Source organism: Carcharhinus amblyrhynchos, chromosome 2, assembly GCF_965287045.1.
Source record: "Carcharhinus amblyrhynchos chromosome 2, sCarAmb.v2.hapA, whole genome shotgun sequence".
Lineage (NCBI taxonomy): Eukaryota > Metazoa > Chordata > Chondrichthyes > Carcharhiniformes > Carcharhinidae > Carcharhinus > Carcharhinus amblyrhynchos.
The window spans coordinates 26,108,392-26,124,935 of NC_137325.1; the positions used below are offsets into that span (position 1 = coordinate 26,108,392).

Consider the following 16,544-nt stretch of genomic DNA (forward strand, 5'->3'; position numbering starts at 1 on the left):
GGCCCTATAACCCCATATATTTGCCCTGGTAATCCCCTTGACACTAGGATCAAGTTAACTTGGTCAATCAACCTGACCCGCATATCTTTAGAGTGTGGGAGGAAACTGGAGCACCTTGAGAATGTGCAATCTCCACACAGAGAATTGAACCTGGGTCCCTGGTGCTGTGAGGCCACAGTGCTAATCACCGTGCCACCATGAACTCATGCTGTTTTATTCCCTTATATTATTGTACTTTATGTTCCTAATCCATGGGCCTAACTCCCTGCCCCTTATCTCATATATTTAATCAACTTTCGTATTCTCTGGTGGCCTTTCCTGCGCTGTATGTAATCATTGCCCCTTTCAGCAAGTATGTCACTCGAGTGCCAGCTTTTGGCACTTGTCCTCCGGGACAAATCATTTCATCTCGTTCGTCCAAATTACTACGTTCTTCTTCAGCCACCCTGTCAGCGTCAGCAAGTTGTCCCTCACAATCAAGTTCCTCATCACTTTCTAAAACGCTTTCCGAATCTGCAAGTTTGTCATCAGTGCCAACCTGCCTAGAGTGCACCCAAATAGTCTGGTTCCCATGCTGTAGAATGACTTGTTTTCCATCTTTATCAATAACCTTTCCTAGGCCTTTTAACTTAAGTCCTTCTCTTTTATAGCATATCATGTCGCCCTGATTGAAAATAGTTTCCAGTGACCATACATTGTATCTTAAGGCAGGTCGAATTCTCTCTCAAACTTCAGCTTCGAGGAATGCTCTTCAGCCTGCTTGCATTGCATTCAAAATGCTTCTAAAAAGTGGAGCTAATGGCAGCTCTCTCCCAAACTGGGGGACGATCACTCAGGACTTTTAGAATTCTGAACAAAAACCAACTGACATGGATTATAGCCTCCCTCCTCCCTCACGACCATCCGCAGAGAGTTCTTGGCAAGGACAGCCCATGCTAGGGCAGATGTTAATTTATAAATTGGTTGATCTGCCAAAATTTTACAAAGCATCTCATTTATCACTGCACAATTGTCTTCGCACACTGCGTTGCTAAAAGGGCTTTCTGCTGGTATAGTCACAGCTATTGTATTCATGTTTTGAACATATCACCAAATTCATCATAAGCAAATTTACCCTCTGTTGGAAGTGAGGAATTTTACCAGTGGTCCAGTCCAGTCCTATCCACTTTCCCATGATCTTATCCACATTTGTTTTCTTTGCCATGTATTAATGTCAACTGGCTAAACCTCGTTGCCTATTTTATGAAATGTACAATGAAAGTGTTCTTTTCTTCATTCCCACACCCTTTAATCCATAGCCACAACCTTGTTGAAATTCCTCATTGAGGGTAGACTTACTGTGGGCTGAGATGGTGTCCTTCTGACGCTAATCTGATCTGGAAGACAGCATAGTAGTTAATACTGCTGCTTCGTAGTGCCTGGGTCCTGGGTTCATTTCCAGCCTTGGGTGATTGCGTGTGTGGCGTTTGGACATTCTCCCCATGTTTACGTGGATTTCCTCCAGGTGCTCCGGTTCTTCCCACAATCCAAAGGTGTGCTGGTTAGATGGATTGGCCGTGCTAAATTGTCCCTTGGTGTCCCAAGACATGTGGGTTAGGCTGCATTATTGGGGTGAATACATGGGTTTTTATTGCAACATTTATTGCCCATCCCTAGTTGCCTTTCAGAAGGTGGTGGTGTGTTGCCTTTTTGAAATGCTGCAGTCTACACGCTGTGAGTTGACTCACAATGCCATTAGGGAGGGAATTCCAGAATTTTGACCCAGTGACTGTGAAGGAATGGTGATATATTTCCAAGTTGGGATAGTGAATGGCTTATAGGGGAATGTGCGGGTAGTGGTGCTCCCATATATTTGCTGCCCTTGTCCTTCTAGATGAAAGTGGTTGTGGGTTTGGAAGGTGCTGTCTAAGGATCTTTGGTGAATTGTTGCAATGCATCTTGTAGATAGTACACACTGCTGCTACTGAGCATTGGTGGTGGAGGGAGTGGAGTGTTTGTAGCTGTGGTGTCAATCAAGTGGGTGCTTTGTCCTGGATGGTGTCAAGCTTCTTGAATGTTGTTGAAGCTGCACCCATCCAGGCAAGTGGGGAGTATCCCATTTCACTCCTGACTTGAGCCTTGTAGATGGTGGACAGGCTTTGGGGAGTCAGGAGGTGAGTTACTTGCTGCAGTATTCCTATCTTCAGACCTGCCCTTGTAGCCACTGTATTAATGTGGCGAGTCCAATTGAGTTTCTGGTCAATGGCAACTCCAAGGATGTTGACAGTGGCGGGCAACACTACTGAATGTCAAGAGGTGGTGGTTAGAATGTCTGTTAGTAGCAATGCTCATGGTCTGGCATTTGTATGATGTGAATGTCACTTGCCTGGATATTGTCCAGATCTTGTTGCATTTGAACATAGGCTATCCAGTATCTGAGAGTCACAAATCACGCTGAACATTGTGCATTCATCGGTGAATATCCCCACTTCTGACCTTATGATGGAGAGAAGGTCATTGATGAAGCAGCTCAAGATGATTGAGCCTAGGACACTACCCTGAGGGACTCCTACAGGGATGTCTTGGAGCTGAAATAACTCACCCTCCAGAACCACAACCATCTTCATGTGCACCAGATATGACTAACCAGTGGAGAGTTTGCCCCCTGATTGCCTTGACTCCAGTTTGGCTAGGGCTGCTTGATGCTTCACTCGATTGAGTGGGGCCTTGATGTCAAGGGTTGTCACTTTCTCGTGATTAGGGTAAGCTTCAGCCATTTAGCAACATTTTTAAACTTTGGGAAGAAGGATGGGCAAATTGCCGATGCAATTTTAACACAAATAATATTTTGTTCTTCAAATCCCTATTCCCGGATACTAATAGCACTACTTTAATTTCTTCGTAGATTCTAGCAATGAAGGGTTTGTCGTATGAAGAGAGATTGAACAATTTCGGCCTATATTCTCTAGAATTAGAAGAATGAGGGGAAATCAAATTGAAGTATTCAAGATGATAAAAGTATGGATAAAGTAGACGTGGAACGATTGCTTCTACTGGTGGGACATTCTTGGATGAGAGGTCATAATCTTAGGATAAGGGGTAGCAAATTTAAAACAGAGTTGAGGAGAAACTACTCCCAAAGGGCTTTGAATATGTGGAATTTGCCACCCCAAAGTGCGGTGGATGCGGGAACAGAGTAAATTTAAGGAGGAGTTGGACAGATTTTTAATTGGTAATGGGGAGAAGGCAGGAAAATGGGGATGAGGAGCATATCAGCCATGATCGAATGGCAGAGCGGACTCAATGGGCCGAATGGCCTAGTTCTTTTCCAATATCTTATGAACTTAGCAATTTAAAAGTTAGGTTTTATTAAAGGAACACGATAGTGTCTGGATTACATAAATTGGCACCATAAGTGCTGCTGGAAATGAATGTTTTCTGAGGAATTCTTTTAAGGGTCACTGACCTCTGTCCCAGCAGTGAATATCCGTCCACAAATTGGACACTTTTGTCACAGTCTAATGACTTTAATGCTACCATAAAAGCAAAATACTGCAGCACTGGAAAGTTGAGATAAAATCAGAGAATGCTGGAAAAGCTCAGCAGGTCTGGCAGCGCCTGCGAAGAGAGAAATTGAGTTACCGTTTCGAATCCAGGTAACTCCTCTTCAGCATTTTCTGCTTTTATGTCTTAAATGCCAGCACTGATTGGGGAATGGCTAGGTGGAAGTTTTATAATCTTGTAGTACACTGAAATCGGTTACGTAATCCGGAAACCTTATTAAAATCTGGCCATGCCTCATAAGCACTTAATAAGTCATCCCTTTGATGAATTTGTATCCATATAATCCAATAACGTCTCCAAATTTTGCTCCACGTCCAAATGCACTGATTCTCAATTGCCAAAGTACTCTGCTTCTTATTTTGCTTTCATATGGTAAGTGTCAAAGCTATTCCCTGTTATTTTATCTTCAGCAAGGAAGTAAATCATCTCCATATGGCAACTTCATTCTTCCATTGCTCATGAGGTCCCCTCTCAGAAAATAGCAGCTGGACATTTTCATTCAGCCATTTACCAGAATAAGCCAAACTACTGTTTCTGAATGTTAACTTCAAATGCAGTCTTTTGGCTGAAGAAAGCTTAGCTTTCAGTTGTTTATTTTCAGATAGTAACCATTCTCCACAACTACTATAAAACTCCTGTGGCTGGCTGGAAAGAAGCCAAGTCTTCACTTCTGCCACATTGCCAGGTTAAAGTCCAACAGATTTATTTGGAATAACGAGCTTTCGGAATGCTGTTCCTTCAGGTGATGAAGGAGCAGTGCTCCAAAAACTTGCCTGTTGGACTTTCACCTGGTGCTGTGAGACTTCTTACTGTGCCTACTCCAATCCAACGCCAGCATCGCCACCTCTTTCGGACAAAGATTTATCCTAATGCACTAAACTCCAGTCCCAGATCATCACGTTTCCCCTTTAGATGCACCCAGTGATGTGCTTAATCAATTAACCTCTAATTACTGACTTAATCACTTGCTGATGATTTTCCATCATAACAGCATCTACCTGCCCAAGTATTCCTAATCTCACAATAAAAGCAGAGCAAATCCAACCCAGCCTGTTTCTCCATAAGCAAAGTGATAGAAGATGTCATCAGCAGTAATAACCTGCTCATGTGCTCAGTTTGGATTCTGCCATGGCCATTCACCCCCAATCTCATTGCAAGCCTTTTCCAAACATCGACAAAAGAGCTGAATCAAGAGATGATGTGAGAGTGACAGCTGTTGGCATCAAGGCGGCATTTGAGCAAGTGTAACATCAAGGAGCTTTAGTAAAACTGAAGTTGATGGGAATCTGGAAAAACCCTCCTCTACCTGTTGTTGATGGAAGGGGTGAATGTTGAAGGTGGTAGATGGAGTATCAATCAAATGGGCTGTTTTGTCCTGGATAGTGCTAAGCTGTTGTTGGAGCTGCACTCATCCACCCAAGTAGAGAGAGTATTCCATTGCACTCCTGACTTGGACCTTTTGGATGGTGGACAGGATTTGGGGATTCAGGAGATGAGTTAGTCACCCAGAATTTGAAGCCTCTAAGCTGCTTTTATAGCCACAGTATTTATACGGCTATCCAGTTCAGTTTCGAGTCAGTGGTAGCCCCCCCCCCCCAGTATGTTGACAGAGGGAGATTCTGCAATAGTAATCCCATTGATTGTTAAATGGGGATGATTAGATTCTCTATTGGTAGAGAAGCCTTTGCCTGGCACTTAAGTGGCATGAATGTTACTTGTCTCTTATCAGTCCAAAGCTGACTGTTGTCCAGGCTTTGCTGCACAAGAGCACAGACTGTTTCGGTATCTCAGGAATCCTAAGTGGTTCCGAACATTATGTAAACAGTAGTGAAGAACCCCACTTCTGATCTTACGATGAAGGGAAGATGAAGCAGCTGAAGATGGTTGGGCCCAGGACACTACCCTAAGGAACCACTGCAGCAATGTCCCAGGACTGAGATGATTGAGCTCCAACAGCCATCTTTTTTTCTGTCGGGTATGACTCCAACCAACAGTAGATTTCACCCCTGATTCTCATTAACTTCAGTTTTGCTACAGTTCCCTGATGCCCTTCTTGGTCAAATGTTGCCTTGATGTCAAGGACAGTCACTCTCACCTCACTCTTGGAGTCCAACTCTTCTGCCCATGTTTGGACCAAAGCTGTAATGAGGTCAGGAGCTGAGTGGCACTGACACTGAGCATCAGTGAGTATGTTATTGCTGAGTAAGTATGGCTTAGTATCACTCTTGATGACTCTTTCCATCACGTTGCTTATGTTTGAGAGTAGATCGATAGGATAGTAATTGGTTGAGTTGGATTTGACCTGCTTTTGTGGACAGGACATACCTACCATACAATTTCCATAATGTTGGGTAGATGCCAGTTGGAGCACATTGGCTAGGAGTATGGCTAGTCCTGGAGCAGAAGTCTTTAGTACTATTGCCAGAATGTTTTCAGGATCCATAAACTTTGCAGTTATCCAGTACCTGATATCACTTGGAATGAATCCAATTGGCTGAAGACTGATATCTGTGATGCTGGAGATTCAGGAGGAATCTGATTGAGAACATCCACTCTCAACCTCTGGCTAAAGATTTTGCCATCTCACGGAATGTGATGGCAGCATCGTAAATGATGGGCGGGGGGAGCAGTGTGGGACAGCACAGGGAGCCACTTGGGGGGAGATCTGTTCAGGGTGACATTCTGGTATTTCAAGTGGGTGTAATGGTTAAGTCCCTTTCCACAGAAGGACACAGTAAGAAGTCGAACAACACCAGGTTAAAATCCAACAGGTTTATTTGGAATCGTGAGCTATTGGAGCGCTGCTCCTTTATCATAACTCACCAAATGAAGGAGCAGTGATCCAAAAGCTCGTAATTCCAAATAGACCTGTTGGAATTTAACCTGGTGTTGTGAGACTTCTTGCCCCACCCCAGTCCAACATTGGCAACTCCACCTCATGTTCAGAGAAGGAAACACTGAGCTCTTTTCCAGTGGTGGGGTCCTGTGATGAAATAATGGCGTAGCTTTCCCCTCTCAGTTGGGACAGAGATACCATTGTCTGAAAACGAGTGTCCACCTTTCTGGTTTCAGCATTGATGCCTGCGTTGTCAGTGATATGTCATCACCACATACATACATCTGGACTTTGGTGCCTGGCATATCCGTGGTCTAGGTTTGAAAAAGGACATTTTGAGCATCGAACTCTGTGGGAGGCTATTGTTGAACATTGTATTTGACTGGCCTAATAATGAAGGTGGATGCAGAATAACGTTTGTTCATTAGGAGTTGTTAAGCCTAAGGGTTTTGCAACACTTAATGATTGTTTTAAGCTTGAGCAGCAGGCCTTCATGCCAGGCACTGTTAAATGTTGCTAACAAACTTCAGCTATTTCTGGAATCCTGCTTCAATGTTGAATACAAAGAGCTAGTCAGAACAGATTCTTCCTCTTCTGAAGCTTCGAAAACTGTTTTTATTTAGTTAAGGATGAAGTATTTGACAACCTTCTACACTGAAAATTGCTGGGACTGTAGATTTTAGGACAATAGGATGGTTTTCCTGGCTGTAGGATAGCAACAACCTCTCAATGGTGCCAGATTTCAGCAGTTATCCCTGTCAAATATGTTGGCAGAGTTTTTGACAAGCCACATGCCTCCAGGATCATAAGATATAAGAGCAGATTTAGGCCATTCGCCCATTGGGTCTGCTCCGCCATTCAATCAAGGCTGAAATGGTTTTCATCCCTTTTCTCCTGCCTTCACCCCATAACCCTTGATCCCCTTATTGATCAAGAACCTCTCTATCTTTGTCTTAAAGACATTCAATGATCTGGCCTCCACAGCCCTCTGTGGCAATGAGTTCCACAGTTTCACCATCCTCTGGCTGAAGAAATTCCTCCTCATTTCAGTTTTAAAGGAGTGCCCTTTCACTCTGAGGTTGTGCCCTCGAGTTCTAGTCTCTCCCATTCGTGGAAACATTCTTTGCACATCAACTCTAGGCCTCTCCGCTTTCTGTAAGTAAGAGTGGTATGGTGACACAGTGGTTAGCACTGTTGCCTCACAGCGCCAAAGACCTAGGTTCAACTGCCCTCGGGTCACTGTCTGTGTAGCAGACAGTGTGGCTGCCTGGGTTTCCTCCGGGTGCTCCTGTTTCCTCCTACACTCCAAAGGTGTGCAGGTTAGGTAGATTGGCTATGTTAAATCGCTCCTTAATGTCCTGGGATGTATAGGTTAGATATATTAATTAGTGGTGGGGTTACATGGATAGGGTGGGTGCAGGGGGCTGGTAGGGTACTCTATCAGAGAGAGTAGGTGCAGACTAGATGGGCCAAATGGCCTCCCTCTGCAATGTGGGGATTCAATGATTCTGGGTTAATGCCATTGAAACCGGTGGCTTTCCCATATTTGTCAGCACTGCATCCATCACTTTGGATGAGAAGAAACTCAAAAAAGATGATGGGTGCAGTGGCATTTTGCAGGGAGAGTCTATGCATTTGTTTTCAGAGGTAGGCATAGAGTCGCAAGCGCATCTGAACTGATCTGTGACAGCTCAGGAAAGGGCAGTGTGATGGCCTCAAGTCAGTTGCAGAATTTCCAAATGGAGCATGAGAAATTCAGGTTTGTAACAGTTGGTTGCCAGCGCACTAATCTTCCTTTTGTCTAGACAATCGATGATTGCTGTTGCTGTATCCGGGCCTGAAGCAGCATTAAACTCCTGCGGTTTCTCATTGTCCTGAGTCTGGGATGGCATTTAATCTTCCCTGTAGTGATGCAGGATGCTTCTGATGGCCCTTACTTAGAGTAGTTGAGCAAAACGGTTGTATGTATTTCAGGCCTGCTGCATTCTCTGGATTGTGTTCATGACATTGCTTGTACGGTGGACCGTGAAACCTTATAACAACAGTGACAACAATTTAATTATGTAGCACCTTGTAAGGCATTACAGTGTCCAGTGGTACTTCACAGGAGCCTTATAATCAAAATATTGTGCTGAGTCACATATGGAGACGTTGGCCAGAGTTTTCCAGCAGTTCACATCCTGCCGTTGTTCCAAGCAAGGATGGAAAATTTGGCGCTCAGCTAAATCTCCGTTCACTTGCAGTGGGACCAGAGAATCCTGCTGGCGTGAATGGCCGGAAAATTCTGGCCATTAGGTCTGGCAAATAAAAGCTTGGTAAAATAAGTGGGATTTAAGGAGCACTACAGTGGTTAGCACTGCTGTCTCACAATGCCAGAACCCGGGTTTGATTTCTGCTTGGGTCACTGTCTGTGTGGAGTTTGCACGTTTTCTGCGTGGGTTTCCTCTGGGTGCTCCACTTTCCTCCTACAATCCAAAGATGTGTGGATTAGGTGGATTGGCCATGATAACTTGCCCCTTAGTGTCAGGGGTCTAACTAGGGTAAATGCATGGGGTTGTGGGGATAGGGCCTGGGTGGGATTATGGTCGGTGCAGGCTCGATGGATCAAATGGCCTCCTCTGCAGTGTAGGACTCTATGAATGTCTTAAAGGCTGAAAGAGAGGTGGAGAGGTTTGGGGAGGGAATTCCAGATCATAACGCCTAGATATTTGAAGGCCGATAGTGGAGCGATTAAAATCAGGAAAACTTGGGGGTACAGAGTTACAGGATTGTGGGGCTGGAGAAGATTAGGGATAGGGAGAGGATGAGCCTACGGAGGGGTTTGAAAACAAAGATGAGATTTTTAAAATCAAGACTTTGCTCGATAGGACAACAGGACCCAGTGCGTATTGAGACACAGTTTAGGATGCCCTCAAGTTTGGGGAGGATAGGATGTGGGAGGCTGGCCAGAATTGTGTTGGAATAGTCGAGTTTAGTTCTAAGAAAAGCATGAATGAGGGTTTCAGCTGCTGAAGTCAGATGATGTTATGGAGGTGAAAACAGATGGTCTTTGCGATGGCACAAATATGGGGTCAGACACTCCTCTCTGGATCAAATGTGACACCAAGGTCATGAATCAATTTGTTTAATCTCAGACTACTGCCATGGGGAGGGATGGAATCAGTTTGGAGCACGAAGAATGGTTTCTGTCCTCCCAGTGCTTAATTGGAGCAAACCTTTGCTCATGTGGTACGGAAGTCAAATAAACAGTCTGATAATGTCATAACCATGGAGGAGTTGAGAGAGGTAGTGGTGAGGTGGAACTGACTATTGGAAACATATCCGTGAAAGCTAATTTACAGAAATTCCACTTGAGTTTGAGGACTGAGATGACTGTCGGCACCTTGATGCAGGTGACAGCACTGTAGTTGTTCACTACTCTGGCTACTTTTTGGAAGTCCCTCATGTTGAAATCATTGCTGTAGATCAATTGGGTGGTTGACGTTTGGTCAGGTGATGCTTGGCCATGTTTCTAGTGGCTTGTAAACACCCACGATGTTCAGCCTGTTCACTCTGATTGTAATGGAGAATGCTGAGCTGTCTGTTAGTGGGATTTCTTCAGCTTGGCCTGGATGTATGTGACCATATCAAACTTTATTGTATATTGGCACACTGTCACGTGGAATCCATGGATCTTCATTCAGTATGGGTTGGATTTTTTTTTGAAGAGCAGGAACATGGATCTTTGTGCTCTATGCTCCCTTGACCAGATCTCTCACTTGGCTCTGGATAGACTTTCACTGTTGAGTTGATAAATGTGGCGTGCTAGACCTATTATCCTGGTTGGTTGGTCCTGAAAGAAACCTTTTGTTGCCGAATTTGTTGCTTTTCAGGCTAGACATTCCAGAGTTCACTCAGCTTCTTGATGACATTAACTGGCAAATTCTTGATGAATTAGCACATGCATGGACACCACATTTGTTAAGTTATCTTTTGTACTCAACCTAAAATAATGGCTTTCAATTAGATACTTACAGTACTGCTTTTTATTTGGTTAACTTGGGTAACTTTTAGATTACCCACCAACTGAGCATCAGGTTCGTGACCATGGTTGCTGGAATAGAATTACAAAGTACAGAAGGAGGCCATTTAGCCCAGTATGGCTGTGCTGGCTCTTTGACAGAGTTATCCAATTAATCTCTATAGCAAATTAGGCTATTGAGTTGGATGATCAGCTATGATCATAATAAATGGCAGAGGAAGCTCGAGGGGCCAGATGGGGCCTTCTGCTCCTATCTTCTATGTCACTTCCAATCTCACTCCACTGTTCTCTCCCCGTTGTCCTGAAAATTATTCCTTTTGAGTACACATCCAATGCCCTTTTAAAATTTGCTGCTGAATCTGCTTCTACCAACTTTTCAGGCAGTGCTTTATAGATCATTAGAACATGCATAAAATTATTTCTCCTCTTTTCTGTAACTTGTAATTATTGTAAATCCTCTGGCAGTTTCTCTATCTGTTCTATCAAACCTGTCACTATTTTGATCACCTCTTTTAAATCTCTCCCCAACTTTCTCTGCTCAAAGAAGGGGTAAGAATATTTTGGTTTAGTTATTGTATTGTCCAACATTGGGAAAAGCCCACAGTTAGTTATCTTGTTGTTATTGCGGTTTGTTATTGCTGTTGTTCAGAGTTTGGCCTCGCAGTGTTAGTGGGAGCGATGTGGTTAGGGAACAGGCAGAACTCATTGGCATGCAGGACTAACCTTTCCTGTTGGGCACCTGCTGTCCGGGCTCACATGCACAGAATGGTCACTGAAGTGGGGTATTGCAGGGCCACTGGGACCGAGGGAATGGGATTTCAAACAAGGGTTTTAGTAGGGGCCTTCAAGGAGTGAGGGGCTTCAAGTTTGGTTTGTTTATGGAATGTAAAAAGATGCGGAGGCTCTGGAAAGCACAGGATGTGGTGCAGTCTGTGTGTGAGGTCACCAATTCGAAAGGTGAGTTGAGCGCTTGTGCTAAGAAAATTCAAACGGTGAACACGTAACATGATCAGGTGATGGTCTCCAAGTTTAAATTCAACAACTTGCTTGTGAAGTTATAAGAACATAAGAACATAAGAAATAGGAGCAGGAGTAGGCCATCCAGCCCTTTGAGCCTGCCCCGCCATTCAATAAGATCATGGCTGATCTGTCGCTGCTCAGTTCCACTTTCCCGCCCTCTCCCCATAACCCTTAATCCCCTCTCTTATCAAAAACCCATCAACCCGCGTCTTAAAAATATTTAGCGAGGCAGCCTCCACCACTTCAACGGGCAGAGAATTCCAGAGATTCACCACCCTTTGAGTGAAGAAGTTCCTCCTCAACTCTGTTCTAAACCGCCCCCCTTTTATCTTGAGGCTGTGCCCCCTAGTCCTACTGTCTTTTTTGAGCAACACATGTGTTTACTGAATGATTGGGCCTATTTTTTGAGAGTTATGATTTGTGTTAAACACGCAATTAATTTGGCGAGGAATGCAGTGCTCTGCAATTTAGAGAGAGTTTGTTTAAACCCCAAATTCTGGTTTAGATACTTGACTCTAGGGCTGAAATCTTACCACCGTTCATGCTGACGGGATTTTCCCATCCTGCCGCAGTGAACGGAGATTTGGCAGGCCACCAAATCCTCCGACTTCGCCGCAGCAGGAGCATGGCGTGAACGGCAGGTAAGATCTTTAGGCAAGTGCAGTGCCGGGGCATTCCAAGGGTGTCCGCTTGGGATATTTAACCGTGATTGGTTGGCCCATTCATGTGGCTGCGAAAGATCTCATGGTGTGGTTTGAAGATGGTTAGTGAATTCTCCCAGCAACCTGGCTGCTTTCACACACCGCCCCATTCCATAGTTTTATTTTTTTTAAAAAGAGATTGACGAGTCCTTCACCTTATCACTGCCTGTGTCCAATGATAACTGCACTCCAAAATAAAAGTGCAGCCAAAATGTTTCACTTTGCTAAGATGCTATCAGTATGAGTATTGTTGAGCATTTTATTGCTATATTGAGCAATATTTTTGAGCAATATTGCTATATTTTGTTCATTACGCTGGCATCAGTAATATATTGACTCAAATAGTTTGTGCTGCTGCCTCACAGTGCCAGGGACCCAGTTTGATTCCCAGCTTGGGTCACTGTCTGTGTGGAGTTTGCACATTCTTTCAGTGTCTGCGTGGGTTTCCTCCGGGTGCTCCAGTTTCCTCCCACAGTCCAAAGGCGTGCAGCCTAGGCCATGCTAAAAAAAAAATTGCCCCTTAGTGTCAGGCGGCTGTCTAAGGTAAATGCATGGCGTTATGGGCATAGGGCCTGGGTGGGATTACAGTCGGCACAGACCCGATGGGCTAAATGGCGTTCTTCTGCATTGTAGCATTCTATGATTATGTGAAATGACATGATGCTGACTGTCTTTGCTATGTAAAAAATAAAAACCAATTTACTGTTGAATGACTCAGTGCATGAAGATCCATCGTTAGTCTGTTTTGAATGTAAAGTCTGTGCTAACAGTATCCAAGTTATCTGAGTGCATCTAGGTTGATGCAGGCTCTCCCCCCACCAGGTCTAGAAGCTACATGTGAATCAGGAGGATACTATGGAGGTAGAGTCAGCCCACTACATAAAATCTGTCATTCCCAAAAAAAGTAACACTTTAACACCAGACGGAGTTACGTTTCAGACTCCTGACGGTACACTCTGTGGCTCAGAACACATTTTGTTGCGTGAGCCTATTCCTCATTTTTAAATCTACAATCGCTACCCTAACATCTTACTAATAAAGAAATGATTGATTATGTGACTGAGCTGTAATTCCTGACTGATACGCCTGCTGTGTATGTGGATGAAGCTGGTTACTTATCTAATCTGGGTGCTCTGTAATCAGTGCATGGGAATTGCATGATGGTCTCTTGGCTGCCCTGCACTATTTCTACTAATACATCTTCCTTTCAGATTGTGGCGCTGCTGTTTACTGAGTTATTGGCATCATTTAATTAGTTCACTTTTTTTTTTGCAGCTACCCTTCTGCTCTTCATGCTTTCTGACAACTACGGTACCCTATTGGGCATGTCATGGTACCAGTAGGGCTTTCTTCTGTTTGATACCCTCTCCTAGTTTCCTGCTGGGCAAAAACAGCTTCAGAGAACATTCTCACGTTGCCCAAGTTCAGATGGTTGGAATTGACTTGTGTGTCATTTGTCCTTTCAGCTTTGGGGATATGCTGTCATTCACCTTGACTGCGTTCGTGGAGCTGATGGACCATGGGATTGTCTCTTGGGATACGTTCTCGGTGGCGTTCATCAAAAAGGTACTGGGATGGCTGGTGTTATTCATATCAGTGAAGTGAGAGCAGAGTGATGGAGGGGAAGGGGAGGTTTGGCAAGGCTCTCAACCACTGGCATAGGAAACAGAGAAGCTGGTGTATGTAATTCAGCCCTCAAACCTGTCTGGCCATTTAGTTGGTGGCACAGTGGTTAGCACTGCTACCTCACAGTGCCAGTGACCAGGGTTCAATTCCAGGCTTGGGTCACTGTCAGTGCAGAGACTGCACATTCTCCTTGTGTCTGCGTGGGTTTCCTCTGGGTGCTCTGGTTTCCTCCCACAGTCTGAAAGATGTGCTGGTTAGGTGCATTGGCCATGCTAAATTTTCCCTCCGTGTACCCGAACAGGCATTGGAGTGTGACAACTAGGGGATTTTCACAATAACTTCATTGCAGTGTTAATGAAAGCCTACTTGTGACACCAATAAATAAACATTAAAATGTTTTTAAAAAATACTTCAGTTGGATCAGGGCTGATCTGTGCCTTATTTCCATCCATATGCTTTCAGCAGTTCAGTAAAATCACTCAAAGCTAGTGAACAGGTACAGCAATGGCCTTCGTGTTAAGATGCTGAACCATAAAGTTGTTGAAGTTGTGTTACAAATATACATAGCTCTGATTAGACCCCATTTAAAGTACTGCATTCAGTTCAGGACTCAGGGAGGGTATATTGGTTGTGGAAAGGGAACAGTGCAGGTTTATGCACAGCAGTGTCCCTCAAACAGATAATGACCAAATTCCTCCTGTTCATTGCCATGGGATCTTTTCCAACCAATTGTAAGAGTAGATAAAGCTCAATTTGCTGTGTCTTTTGAAAGACAGTGCAAGAACCTCTACCAGCTGAAGTGTTTCTAGCTCATGGCTCCCAATGCCCTTCCCTCTTGCTTTTATACTGAGGTTGGATTCCCTCAGCTCGGCTCAGTTGGTAGACTCTCGCTCTGTGTAGAAGATTGTGGGCTCAAGTCCAACTTCAGGAACTTGTGTGCATAGTCGTGGTTGATGCATCAGTGCAGCACTGAAGAGATGCTGCACTGTCTGGGATGCTGACTTTTGGATGACATGTTAAACCGAAGCACCGTTTGTTCCCTCAGATGGACGATAGAGATCCTGTGACATTATTGAGAAGAAAAGTAGGCAAGGTCTCCCCAGTTTCCTGGCCAACCTTTATCCCTCATTCAACCTCACAACATACATGTAGTCTGCTTACTGTCATGATACTGTTTGAGAAACTGGAACCTTGTCTATAAATTGACTTCCTATTTTGTTCTTGCAATCCTTGTAAATCAAAGCAATTGGTTGTATTGCCTTCCCTCTAGTGAAGTTACACCTTTACTTTCTGCTCTGTGAAAGCATAAACAGCTAAAATTCTCAACTCACTAACGCATGGTTACACTTTGGAAAAAAAAATTGTAACTGGAATACTGGCTGCGGCTGAGTTATGTAGTCACGTGACCAAAATCAATGCGGTTTAGTTTAATTTATTAGTGTCATAAGTAGGCTTACATTATCACTGCAATGAAATTACTGTGAAAATCCACTAGTCGCCTGTTTGGGAACACTGAGCGAGAATTTAGCATGGCCAACGCACCTAACCAGCACGTCTTTCAGACCATGGGAGGAAACTGGAGCATCCAGAGGAAACCCACGCAGACATGGGAAGAACATGCAAACTCTACACAGACAGTGACTCAAGCCAGGAATTGAACCCAGGTCCCTAGTTCTGTGAGGCAGCAGTGCTAATCATTGTGCGAGATGAAAAGGTGAAAACAAAGGGAGTGATGTATGAACCTCAACAGAAATTTAAAACAGAAATACTGTTGTATGTTTGTAGGTATTTTTGATTTTAGCAAACGTTTAAGCGAGAATTCCACAAACTCCAGTCCCCCCTCCACCCGAGTGCAGTTATTCACTGGAATCTGAGAATCGGCCCTCTAGGGTCTCTCCCCGTGGAGCTGAATAATAAATGATAGTAGAGATGAAATGGTAAACTATATAAGACCTACAGAAATCGCTAAAAGTTAGTGGAGAGCCAGTTAAAAAGGGGAATGAAACATTATGTTTCAGTCCCTTTAACGAGGGACAAAGGAGTGGAATTTATGTTGCCGTGTTATAAGGGACAGCACAGTGGCGCAATGATGTCACTGCATCTTAGCGCCAGAGACCCAGGTTCGATTCCTGGCTTGGGTAACTGTCTGTGTGGGGTTTGCACATTCTCCCCGTGTCTGTTTGGGTTTCCACCAGGTATTCCGGTTTCTTCCCACAGTCCAAAGATGTGTGGGTTAGGTGGATTGGCCATGCTAAATTGCCCCTTAATGTCAGGGGGACTAGCTAGGGTAAATGCATGGGGATAGGACCTGAGTGGGATTGTGGTCTGTGTCGACTCGATGGGCTGAACTGTAAGGATTCTACAAAGTTCTAGTTAGACCCCTTTAATATATTCTTAGGGACACAGTAACAAGCTGTTTAAATCATAGTATGATTGGATAGATTTGGCTGGATTTTTGAAAGGGAAATCATGTTCAAAAAATTTAGTTAGTTTTTTGAGGTTGTAAATAGCAGGAGAGATAAGGGATGTTGTAGCATATTTGGACTTTCAAAAACTATTCAGTAAGGTGCAACCCAAGAGGTTGTTACTGAAAATTAGGGCTCATGGAATTCGGATTAATATGTTGGTATAGATTTGTAACTAATGGTCTGAAAATAGAATAGAACGAACAGGTCATTATAGGGTGGCAGGTTTCAACTGGTGGTTTTAACTTGGATTACTGCTTAGGCCTCAGCTATTTACAATCTGTATCATTGACTTAACTGAGAGGACCAATTGTAATGTTCCCAAGTTTACT

The 16,544-nt window shown here is 44.0% G+C and overlaps 1 protein-coding gene across 5 annotated transcripts in view; it reads left to right on the forward strand.

Annotated features, from left to right (window-relative positions):
• elmo1 (engulfment and cell motility 1 (ced-12 homolog, C. elegans)) overlaps positions 1 to 16,544 on the forward strand; it is a 259,536-nt gene that overhangs the window by 87,189 nt on the left and 155,803 nt on the right. For all 5 annotated transcript variants that reach the window (XM_080203660.1, XM_080203693.1, XM_080203676.1 and 2 more), the window contains one exon: positions 13,588 to 13,687. In XM_080203660.1, the coding sequence (XP_080059786.1) occupies positions 13,588 to 13,687 (100 nt within the window). The remainder of the gene's footprint in view (positions 1 to 13,587; positions 13,688 to 16,544) is intronic.